Source organism: Polypterus senegalus, chromosome 1 (assembly GCF_016835505.1).
Source record: "Polypterus senegalus isolate Bchr_013 chromosome 1, ASM1683550v1, whole genome shotgun sequence".
Classification (NCBI taxonomy): domain Eukaryota; kingdom Metazoa; phylum Chordata; class Cladistia; order Polypteriformes; family Polypteridae; genus Polypterus; species Polypterus senegalus.
Window position 1 is genome coordinate 78,460,336 of NC_053154.1, and position 12,561 is coordinate 78,472,896.

Here is a 12,561-nt window from a genome sequence, read left to right on the forward strand (position 1 = left end):
GCAAGCGAAAGCCTACTCTCACATCTTGTTATGCAAGACAGACAGCAAATGTGTGACTTTTAGGACTGTGAGAGACTTTGAGCAGTTATCATCTGTTGCATTGTGTTCCTTTCTGTTAAATTGGAGGCAATCTGGAATTGTTTTTATCACATAACATACATGTTTAGAAGATCAGCTTATTCTGTCTGTATCATGAACCACTAAAATGAACGGTGCCCATCTATACCACTGCTGATATTTTGTAGTAAGCAGTGTTTTCAGCTGATGTCTGACTATATTCTGCTTTATAAAGAGAGTCTGTATTTTAATCCTTTTTCCAGTTTTTTCAGTTTCTCTTAACTGCCTCTTTCTTTTTGCTGTTTGATGTGATTTCTCTGAAGTAGTCCAGCCAGTTAGACAATATTGCCTCAAACAACTAACACATAATATTCTCAAACTTGCTTAATCCAATTTAAGGTCACAAGTTTCAGAATATTATTGCTTGCTCAAAATATTATTTTGTTGTTTCTTGGAAAGCAGATATTTTGTCTTTGGAAAATGTCCTGATTTTATTGCCTACACTGCATTAAAGCAAAGTAGATATTGTATCAGAAGTGTAAATAACTTAAAAGAAAACCATGGAATGACTGCAATCAAGTAGATCGTATAACAGAATGTTAATTAATAGACATACTGTAAATTAGGCTGACATTAAGATTTCTATTCTAGTCTTCAAGGTCTGAGATGAGTAACCCAGGTTAAAACAATACAATTTCATTTTAGTAAGTAATCTTATTTGCAATCTGTAGGGAAATTATGACAAGCTACTGTTCTGTCAGAGCTTTTCTCAGGTAAAGAAAAACTAAGACATAGAATCTGTGATCTCATTCATTATGTTTATATGGGATTACATACAAATGCAGATTCAGATAACATTTTCAATGTAATAACTACAACTTCTTCTTCATCTTCTCTTCCCACTTCTATGTGGGGTTGATATGCCTGGTCAACCATCTCCATAAAGTCCTTCACCTCCTCCTCAGGCAGAACCCCATCCATCCATCCATTATCCAACCCGCTGTATCCTAACTACAGAGTCACAGTGGTCTGCTGGAGCCAATCCCAGCCAACTCAGAGCGCAAGGCAGGAAACAAATCCCCAGGTAGGGCACCAGCCCACCGCAGGACACACACACACATATACACCCACACACCACGCACACACACGGGACAATTTAGAATCGCCAGTACACCTAATCTGCATGTCTTTGGACTGTGGGAGGAAACCTGAGTACCCGGAGGAAACCCACGCAGACACAGGGAGAACATGCAGACTTCACGCAGGGATGACCCGGGAAGCGAGCACAGGTCTACTAACTGCGAGGCAGCAGCACTACCCACTGCAGGCAGAACCTTTTTCTTCAAATCTTGTTTTACTTTATCAATCCACCTTCGCACTTCTCTTTCCCTGTATGTCTATTCCCATCACTCTTTTCCTCAAATATTCATTGTTTCCCCTCATCACAAGTCCATACTAAGTAGTACTTACTTACTTACTTACTTACTTACTTTCTTGTACTTCCCTAGGTGTCTCTCCTACTTTTGTTGTACCTCATTCCTTATTGTGTCCTTCCTTGCAACTCCACACCTCCATCTGAACATTCTTATTTCTGTCACATCCAACTTCATACATCATTGCTGATCCTAATTGTCTTAAAAACTTCATTTTTAACCTTTTCCTTAATTCTTAGATCACACAGTACTCCTGATACCTTCTTCCAGTTGTTCCATCCACACTACACATTTCTGCATCCAGTTTGCCATGTTGAACTACAAATGATTCTAGGTATTTACACATACAGTATCCATTATCTTCAAAACCTGCTCTGCTAGTTAACTTGTGAATCCTGATCACAGTTAAACCATAGTGTCTTCTTTCTATTTATCTTCTAATTCCCTTTTTCACTTCCTTCATTCTGGTGCTACACAACACAATGTCATTGATCATTTAACCAAAGAGTCAACACAGTCATAGCCAGATCAAAGAAGTAAGAACTTAAAGAAGATCCCTGGTGTAGACCTACTCTAACTGGGATTTTTTCTGTTACCCCAACCCTGCTTCTAACCCAGGTCATTACTCCCTGGTACATATCCTGGAAAATCTTCACATATTTCTTAGCTACTCCTTTCTTTCTCATGCACCTCCAGACCTCTTGACGTTGCCCTCTTATCATAAGCCTTCTACAAATCAATAAACATCATATGCAAGACTTTGTTTTTCTTGATGCTTCTCTATGAGCTGTCTGAATGCAATGACTGCACCAGGATAAAACCAAACTGCTTCTCCTCTGTGGTTGTCTCCACTTTATGTCTTCTCTCTGTAACCCTTCCCCAGATTTTCAGCATGTGTGACATCAGCTTTATCACTTTGTAGTTTCCACATTCCTAATTATCTCCTTTATCCTTTTTAACGGGTACAACCACACCATTCCTACACTCTTCTGGTATTTTCCCCTGTTTATAGATATTCTGCATTAGATCCAACAACACATCTACTCCTCTTCTCCTAACGTCTTCTACACTACCACTGGTAATTCATCTGGTTCTGTTGCCTTCCTATTTCTTATTCTTTTCAGAACCTCCTTTACTTCCTTCCATTAGTATGGTTTGTGTAACTCTGGCTGTATGACAGAGTATAAATGCAGACTGGCACCAGATAGGTTCTTTTGTTCTTGATTTGTGTCCAGTATTCTAAGGTAGGCGTTAATCTCCATAACCCATTTAATTAAGTGAGCTTAAAAGATGGATGGATTGACATTTTTGAAATAATTATTATTCTTCAAATTATGAATCACACCATTTTTCATATAATTTATTTAGATATTGTATTTTGTTCAATTTTGGATAATAGATTAAAATATTAGTAGGACAGAAGAAAATGATGGGACCCTAATCAGACTTTCTTGCCACTTGTACTTGGCAGTTCAACTTAATGGTTTTCCTCCTTACTAGTTTCATAGTCAGGACTTAGAGATACATACATAGACACATGGTCATCTGTGATAACATATTTAATTGGAGGAGTTCCATTAGAAGGGCAAGTAATTTGACAAAACCACATCTCTTCTTGGTGTTTGCTCTAACCCAGAAGTTGTAAATTGGCAGTATGTTGTGCCAACTAAATTAGGAAAATCCTCTGTCCACCCACCCATGTTGATCTATAGACTTTTTTGTCTGCACAGCCTGAAGGCATGCAAAACAAAAAACACAATCCATCTGTACAGTGTAGTGTAGCCACTTCCATTTATCAAAGCTGCTGTGGTTTAAACAAACGGGGAAAGTTTTCATCTTTGGAAACATTCTTTTGGAAAAGCAGGGCTGCCAGCCTGCCAGCAGTGACTTAATGCTTCTCCTGCTGGTGGCTTCTTTGGCGCTGCTGCAACTAGCAAAGAATCCAGTGCTGCTGGTGCTAGGTAACTGACCAATATTCACCTCCTCCTTTTTTGTGAAACAGATTGGTCCAGTGGTGGTGGGACTGGCATTAATGGGAGCAGTGCCGCTTCTAGAGGCAAAGTCAGTTTTCAGTTGGTTTTCAGACTTGTTAAGTATGTTTATGATATGATGCATTTGTGAAGAAATCAGTCATGTGCTTATGTGTCACCTTGTTGTGGCTTAACCAGTCACTACTTAAAGTGAATATGCTAATATGCAGTGCAGTTCATCTGCTATTTGCTATTGGCTGCTGCAGCATGACATAAACCTTAGAAAAAAAAACAAACTTCAACAAGTGCTAGCCCTTTGCCTACAGTAAAAATCCCCAAATGTTAACACTCTTTGAGCATTTTGACAAAACACATGCAAAACATATAATTTGAAATGTTCCATCCATTCATTTTCTGGCTCACTTTTTACATTACAGAATTACAGAGAGTCGAAGAACTGAGGGAGATGCAGAAAAAATACGGTACTGTAAGCCAGTTAATCGCAGGAACCACTCAGTTTCACTTCTGCTTTAAGACTCATACCAGGGAACACTAAAGATGACAGTCAGCCTCACCAACTGGAAGGAAATGATTTTTTATGCATTTTGTATATATTTTTCTATAAAACCCTTATACATATGTATACTGATATACTGTATATGTTGCTTGCTATTATAGAACAACAAATATATAAAATTATAAAAAAATATAAAATTATATACAACAAAGGACCACTGTCAGCCTTGTCTGAAACATGGTAAACGTTTAGACCATGTAATGAGGTTTTTATCTTAAGTTTCTTTCTTTTTCACAGTCAACAGGATGACTAACTGCTCTTTAGCTGTAGTTTCTTATCTACTATATGTCTATATACCTGTAAGCGTAGGAATGTCTATGTCCAGTGGCTCAAGATGAACTTCATTTGCCTCTCTGAAATAGATCTATTTAAAATAAACATATATATATGTTTATACTGTATGTATATATATATATATATATATATTATACATACACAGACACACAGACACACACACACACACACACACACACACACACACACACATACACACACACACACACACACACATATATATATATATACTGTATGTATATGTTGTATGTCTCTTGATATCAACTTAGTAAAATTTGTGACCACTAGTCCATGCATAATGCCTTCATTTGCAAGAGGTGTGTGGGTTTTCTTATATGTACTGTTTCAAATTCCCTCTACAACTTTTCAATGTCCTTGATTCACTTCCCGGGTCCTCCCTGTGTGGAGTTTGCATGTTCTCTCCTTGTCTGCATGGGTTTCCTCCGGGTGCTCCAGTTTCCTCCCACAGTCCAAAGACATGCAGGTTAGGTGCATTGGTGATCCTAAGTTGTCCCTAGTGTCTGCTTGGTGTGTGTGTGTCCTGCGGTGGACCGGCGCTTTTGTCCCGGGATTTGTTCCTGCATTGCACCCTGTACTGGCTGGGATTGGCTCCAGCAGACCCCCGTCACCCTGTGTTAGAATATAGCGGGTTGGACAATGACTGACTGACTGACTTTTCAGCGTGATTCAAATGAGGGCCAGGTCAGTCCATAACTCTCCATTTCTTCTGTTTGAGCCATTTCATGGTGAACTTTTTAGTGTACTTTGGGTCATTCTCATGTTAAAAGGTGCATTTCTGGTTCATATTCAGCTTTTGGACAGATGGCCTCACATTCTTATCAATAACTTCAATATGATACAGAATTCATCGTTGACTTGATAATTGCAAGCTGCCCAGGCCTTGAGGGAGCAAAACAAACTCAAACCATAACATTTCTACCACCATAGTCGGTATGATGAGGTTCTTCTCCTAAAATCCTCTTTGACTCATTTGTCTGGAGCACATGGTCCAGAAGACCTGGTCTTTGCATGTACAGTATATTTAATTGCAGACTGTAGGCTTACTCTAATATTCTTAGTGAAGAGCAAAGAATTTTTGATAGTACACCTTGCATGCAGGTCAAATTTTGCAATCTCTTTCTGACTGTGGATGCATGCACTTTGATGCAAACGTTTGTATGAGGTATCTGCAGATCCCTCTATGAAATTTTGAGTCTTTTGAAGATTTCTTTTAGATGTTAAGCTCTTGGGATGAATTTGCTGGACTGGCCAGTCTTGGACAAGTTAACAGTCGTTTGAAATCTACACCACAGTAGATGATTTTTCTTTACAGTAGTATGATTGATTTGAAATAATTTGATGATCTTTTTAAATCCCTTGCCAGACTCACAATCATCCATAGCCTTCTTCCTGGGGGCCTTAAAGAGCTCTCTTGATATTGGCATGATAACACCAACACGTCAATAGCAAAGAAAACACCAGACTGTGGATATCCACAGTTTAAATAATTCAGGTCCCACCAGCATACTCACTAAGGAGGTGCAAATCATTGGCATCTAATTTGGAAAGCCTGATTCTAATTTTATGGATTTGAAGTGGTGATAGATGTTTGGGAGTACTTACTTTTTCCACATGACAAATTACATTTTTGTTAAGAGAAATTGTTGTGAGAATGAATTCACCAAATCAATTTTAGGTGTCATTTGTTCAAGTATATCACCTTTATTTGTAGGCACTGTTTGCATGAAGATCTACTGTTTGCCTGTTCAAATATATCAAAAAGTCAACCATTTCCTTGGGGTATAATTATTTTTTCATATGACTGTAGATATAGAACCTTTTGCAGAGAGACATCAAGGTATTTATTTAAAAGAAATCCAGTATACACCTGAATATTTTTGAAATATGGGAGAAGGCCCAATTGTGCCATTTTTAAACTTGATATTGAAATTAAGAAAAAAGAAATCAAACTTGTAACTAAACAAGAGATTTACCTAAATTTCTAAGGACATTTGAATGTAGAAGTGCATATCAGGCAGTATGGTCCAGTGGCTAAGGCTGCCCACTTCAGTAACCACATCTGTCCTGCTGTATGACTGCCCATTTTAGCCTCCAAGTCTGATTCACCTTGTAAAAAATATTTAGTACTAAAACACTGTGAAAATGTTTATAAAATAAAGGAATTATCTGACATATTGCCTAGAATGTGCTCATGTTATCTTGAAGCTGCAGTGCATTTTTGTTTTCTGTGCTTCCATGAATAAGCTGAGTAACTAGAGGTACAAGCTCTGGGAATAAAAACCAGTAAGCTCCCTTTATTCTGCAAATAGCAGGAGATTAAGGCTCATTCCTAATGATGACTTCATGGCACACTTAGCAAAAAAGGAAAATTAAAAAATAAATACCTGTTCTCACTGTGGGAGCTTAGGAGCCAAATCATGGTCTAGATGTGTCTCTCTCAACTGCCACTTGGGGATTTCCGAGAAGAGATATAAAAATAGAGGAGAGCTCAGCTTAGTAGATTGCCACTGTGCATCATTGTGATGTGCTGTCTTTACATCTGCTCCATTTGTAAATGCAAGGAAGAAGCGGCAGGTAGCAACGACCTTAATGGCTTTTCCTCATTACTCATTAATGGCCTGGTTCTTGTCTACTGTAAGCAGAGTCACTGCAAGACTACAAGGGAAACGATGATTCAACTCGTAAAGCCCAAGAGCCAGTGTGAAAGGTGCTGCATTGTTTAGGAAAGCTCTGAGTGAGGTTAATTTAATTTTGCAGAACCCTCTGCATCCATTCTTGTTTTCTGTCATGAAGGCAAAATTAAGGATTTAAGTAAAGCGGCTGTTTGGAAAGGTTGGAAGGTGTCTCTTACAAATGGAGACTGCGCAGAAGTAATGAACCGCTCATGCATAGTGTCATTGCTCCAGTTTATGGAGCCTGGCACATTAGAGAGTGTGACACAGTACAGTGTCACCCACTTTGTTTATTATTTATTTATTTGGACATTTTTGATCCACAGGCTCCCAGTCCTTAAGCTTTCTTTTTCTTTTTTTGTGTGTGTGTGTGATTTAAACATCTAAATTGGAAACTGGAAACAAATGCATCTGTTCGTAAAATTAATACTTACTGGCCTTTCCAAAAGTGACCTACCATGCCATGCTTTACTTGACAAACTTGAGAGCAGGTAAATGAATTTATTTACAGTTCAAGTTGTTCTTTCTTTCTGATTAAACTAAAAAATCATCGTAATTCATCTTAAAATTTAGGAGTTTAAATGTATTTGGTGTAAATCAGAATTATAAAAAAGTGCTCTGGTGATAATTAACAGAAGTCATTTTTGTAGTTTTTACATAAATTGGATCTCATCAACATTCTGATATCATAAACTTTTCTTACTGTGCAACTTGTTGTTTTTGCCATAGCTGTGCAACGCGGCCGGATGTCCAACTCCCAAAGCAGCCCTGGACAGTATCTGAGCAATGGAAATGACCCCTACAACAGCCAGTCCTACCTGTCCGGTTTCATCTCCCTGCTGCTCCGGGCTGAACCATACCCAACCTCCCGCTATGGCAGTCAGTGCATGCAGACCAACAACCTGATGGGCATTGAAAACATCTGTGAGCTTGCTGCTCGCCTTCTCTTCAGTGCAGTGGAGTGGGCCAAGAACATACCCTTTTTCCCTGACTTGCAACTTGCTGACCAGGTAGGCCAGTTTGCTTTTTTCCTTAAAGAAATGTTTCAGTGAGTGCACATAAAATTCAATATTTCACCAAACCTTTTCTTAAATTGGTGAAGGAGTTTTCTCACGAATCACTGCCTTCATCAGAGAAGGTTTTATTAAATTGCTTATCTCATTAGACCTTTTATTCCCTAAATTGTCAATGCCTACCCATGTCATTTTTTAATTTATGAAGAAACGTTTCATACACAAATTGAATTCAAATATTTTGATTGTAACATTCTTGGTTTTTCTGTTAGAGTGACTTGCCAAGTAATCTTTATCTAAAGGAGTCCTGAACCGATGTCACATTATGCGACTTTTAGTCATAGGGAAAGTCAGACTTGCCAACTGCAGTTGCTTATCTTTTCACCAGATCATGTCAGTTTAAACGACTAAAATTGCTGGGCATGTCTAATTTAACAATTGTATGCTGACTTTCTAGTGCAGTCGTTTTTGCCCCTTCTTTTGACAGTCAAAAGCAGGTTGCCTGATAGAGCTAGTGTTGTACAAAGGGAGTTCAGTCCTAATTTCAGCCCTTTTTTTTCTTTTTTCCATTCTGTTGTCACATGTTAAAACACAAGATGTCAGATAGATAAGCTTCTCTTCTGTTTGTGAGGTCTAAAGCTCCCGTGTTCCTTATTCCTCATCGATGCATTTTATCTTTGTACTTCTGGATGAACATTCATTGGTTGTCAGCTGTCATGCACACAGAGTCCACTTCTATGACTAAAGGCTAGGTCAGGGCTAGTTATGAACTAGTTGGTGTGAGTCGCTGGACATGTCACATTAAGTGACCATCTCTGACATTCTAAGATCATGTAAATGAAAGTTATGGCTAGAAATAATCATGTAACGTGACATTTACAAAAGCACTTTTCTCCAGTGGACATAACTGGTCTAAAGATTCAATAATTTAACATTCTCATACCTGCGTAAATTCAATTCAGGATTGCAGGGGGGAGAGCTTTGGGTAGGACAGAAATTCTTTTTGCGGGCCTGTCACATGCACACATTTGGGCGAATTAGAGTTACCAGTTAATCAGTCATAAATATGTTTGGGGATGTGAGAAGATATTTAGAGTAGGCATGGGAAGTTCATGCAGGCTGCACACAGACAACCATTAAACCATTCGGATTTAAATCTGAACTCTTGGTGTAACAGTGCTAGATAGATACCCACTGTGTTGTCCTTTCAACCTTTGAGTGCCACTCTTAAAAGTGTTGTGTGCACCAGTGCCTATAAAGTGCACATTTAAGAAGAAAAAAAATGAAAAATATTACAAGATAATTTAGGTCTTGCCAGATATGCACATACATTGTATCTTACAAAATGTTACCAGGATTGTTTTATGGTGGCTGAACCTCACTTAAAATAATGTGCAGCAGTTTTTGTAAATGGAGCAAAAGAGCTGAAAAGAAAAATAAAGAAAAGATTCTTAACTCAGTGAGTAAATGCAGTGAAATCCCACCACCTGCTTATTGATGGCCCTTACTAGCTCACATAGACGGCTTGTTATTAATGTTTTATCATCTCTGAAGATGCGAGATGTGAAGTTGTGCATGTTACTAAAGGGTGCACAACATTGGACTGGAGATACGTAACACCAAAAGGAACATTTGTATGTATCTAACACGCTGATAGAAAGAGAGCTTAAAAAGGAAGCAAAAAGCAGTGGCTCTAACACGCTGGTAGAAAGAGAGCTTAAAAAGGAAGCAAAACGCAGTGGGCGTCTAACAACTGACTTAATAAATTGCATTACTTTTTTGAATATTCATCCATCCACTTTCTCAAAGTATTCATTCCAGTACAGAACTAAGTAGCTGGAGGTTGTTGTCACAGATATTCTGGTAGCCCATTACAGGGCACACTGACTCACACTAGCCCAGTTAACCTTATCAGCCTGTCTTTGAGTCAGTGAAGGAATAAGGTGTCCCCAGAAGAAGCGTACACATGCATAGTGAGATCATGCAAAGGCCACACATTGGTCTGGGTAGAATAATGAATGTGATGTAAGACAGAAATTTGAGCTGCTTCAGCGGACACTTTCCATAATGTCACAATATGATTTTTGCAGTGTAGAGTTTCTCTTTATGTGTGTCTCTCTCTTTTTCTTACTTGAGGGTTTGCAATACAGTAGGTGGATAGTGATGGGCTGTTCCTGCCAATAGGGTTGTCCAACCTCTCAATGAAAAATAAAGTTTTAGCTTATTATGGCATTTTAGCTGCCCTCCTTACATATGCAAATGCCCATTGTAGTAATGCTGTGGTTCTTTGTCAAAAACTAAACAACTCTATTAAGCCAACTTTGAATTGTACTGCCAAAACATATCTAAGTGAAAAATTGTTTAGAAAAACACGCAGCATGTAGCATCTATGAAACAAGCTATACTTAATAGTGCAGCTCTCAGCAGTAACATTTTTATTAGACAGACTATAAACACCATTTTTTCATTTTTGAAGGCTGGTATAATTCTCTCTAATATGAAGAATGTCAAAAATAACACACAGTGAATGAATTAAAACTAGCATAAGTGTTAAATGCATCACCCATTAACACAACCTCCCTGCTTTACAACACAAGCGGTCCAATAAATCCCAAAGAGGAAGCTGCATAGGGATGGGAAAAATGTGCAAAATTCATAGACACCTTTAACAAATCAGGATTTGAACCCAGGACTCTGGGAGTCTGGGGAAACAGCAGCAGCCAGTGGTCTCCTTTTTACACCACCTTTATGAAATAAGGGAAAGGCTCTAAGTGAAATAACTACTGGTAGCATTTTGCTAAATAAATGTACAATACTACAGAATTTAAATCCTTCTGGAGAAACCACATACAATGCTTTCAATAACCTCAATGTGTCTGATTTTACTTCTGTCTGACAATTATTCATTGTAGATTGTTCAACAACTTGAAAAATGTGTTCAACTCTCCCATGTAAATTTCCTCAATGTATGATCATGAGCCTCACTAAATAAGTAATCCTATCGAGGATGTTTTAAGATTTTTCCATGGTTCTGATGTCTATGTGTTTTACTCATGTAGGAAAGAATACTTTTAAAAATGAAAAACAATGTCAAATGGTTCTCCAAACTAGTAAGGTGTTCCAACAGGGAACTTACAGAAAATTTAGGATGTAGAATCCATTCAGTGGCACAACAACCTCTTTTCATTGGGCCTCCAAAGCTCTTAAGAAGAACACAGAATCAGAGTAAATGAAGGCAGAAAGTAGGATCTGTGGAGAACCCAGCAGAGGTGTGTCTTCTTGTCTCCACAAGCACTGAAAATGCCACATCAGCTGCACAGGCATGGTGTGAAATCAGAACATTTAAACTTCAATTGCAGCCACAAGCACATGATGTCTTTTGTGGTCACTGCACTACCTCCGTGTGCTTAACAAATAAGTGAAAACTTGATGTGAAAAACCTAAAAAATAACTAAGTGTTCAGTGACTCAGTGGTTAATGATGTTGCTTTACACATGAAGAATCCTGAGTTTAAATCCTTGTGTGGTGGATTGTTAGTTGTTAGTGTTGTGTGAGTTGGAGGGTGCCTGTAATTGGCTTGTGCCCTGTCCTGTTGTAGGCTGGTTCTTCTCTTTTGGCTCAGGTCCCCATTATGTTGTATTAGAATAAGGGGTGTTTGGAAAATGAATTAATGAACACAAAAAACAGAGTTGCCCTCTATAGCAGATTTTCTGCACTTTGTAATTTACTTGAATCTCTTGAATTACCTGACTGGTTAAGCACAATGATGTCACTCCTTCCTCATTTGTTTCTGATTTAAATTTTTTTAAGCATCCATTAAGTACATCTCAGTTTGCACCATCCCAGAACGTCTCCATTTCACTTATCAACGTATCTTTGGACTGTGGGAGAAACCCATAGTGCCCCAAAAGGAAACATCTCGTGAACACCAAAAGGAAATCATGCCTAGTGTTCCACTGATTATCAAGTTCGCTAAAACTTTCTTACAGTGTGATCTGAAGGCATGTCTGAAAAGTTTAAATGGCCAACAAAGAACATAATGATGGGGTTTATAATTTCTAAAATACATGAACTGAATGAGGTACACAATGCTTTAAAGAGCCAACTTTAAAGTGTGTGTGACTTTTAATACCTGTAATGTTACAAAATAATACCATTGAAAATTCCATGTGTCCAGTATATTTCAGTGCTGCAATTAATACTAACAAATTAAGATAATTCAAAGCTGTAAAAAAAATTCTAATATTACAAAAACTCACAATTACCAGTATTTGCTGAGTCCATGGAAAAAGAGCCAATGAGTTCCTACTGTCCAAATTTATAGTATTTGAAAAATATTTGGTGTTAATGCCTCACTTTTGTGTGTTTGCTCACTTCTGCTACACTGTTCAAAAATTAATTGTATAAAGGCCAAAGTAGGACCCCCTTTAATCTCCACAGCACAGCAGAGATAAGATGGCTCTGGAGTTTGAGTGACTACCAGATGTTAGATTAAGATGGTGGCTACTGCAACTGTCAATTATT

The 12,561-nt window shown here is 38.1% G+C and overlaps 1 protein-coding gene across 4 annotated transcripts in view; it reads left to right on the forward strand.

Moving 5' to 3' along the window:
- Positions 1-12,561, forward strand: part of nr2f5 (nuclear receptor subfamily 2, group F, member 5) — a 56,773-nt gene that overhangs the window by 26,785 nt on the left and 17,427 nt on the right. For 3 of the 4 annotated variants that reach the window (XM_039751394.1, XM_039751402.1, XM_039751377.1), the window contains exon 2: positions 7,754-8,034. In XM_039751394.1, coding sequence (XP_039607328.1) covers positions 7,754-8,034 — 281 coding nt within the window. Of the gene's footprint in view, positions 1-7,412; positions 7,516-7,753; positions 8,035-12,561 lie in introns of those variants that run through there. The other variant, XM_039751386.1, reaches the window with a different exon arrangement.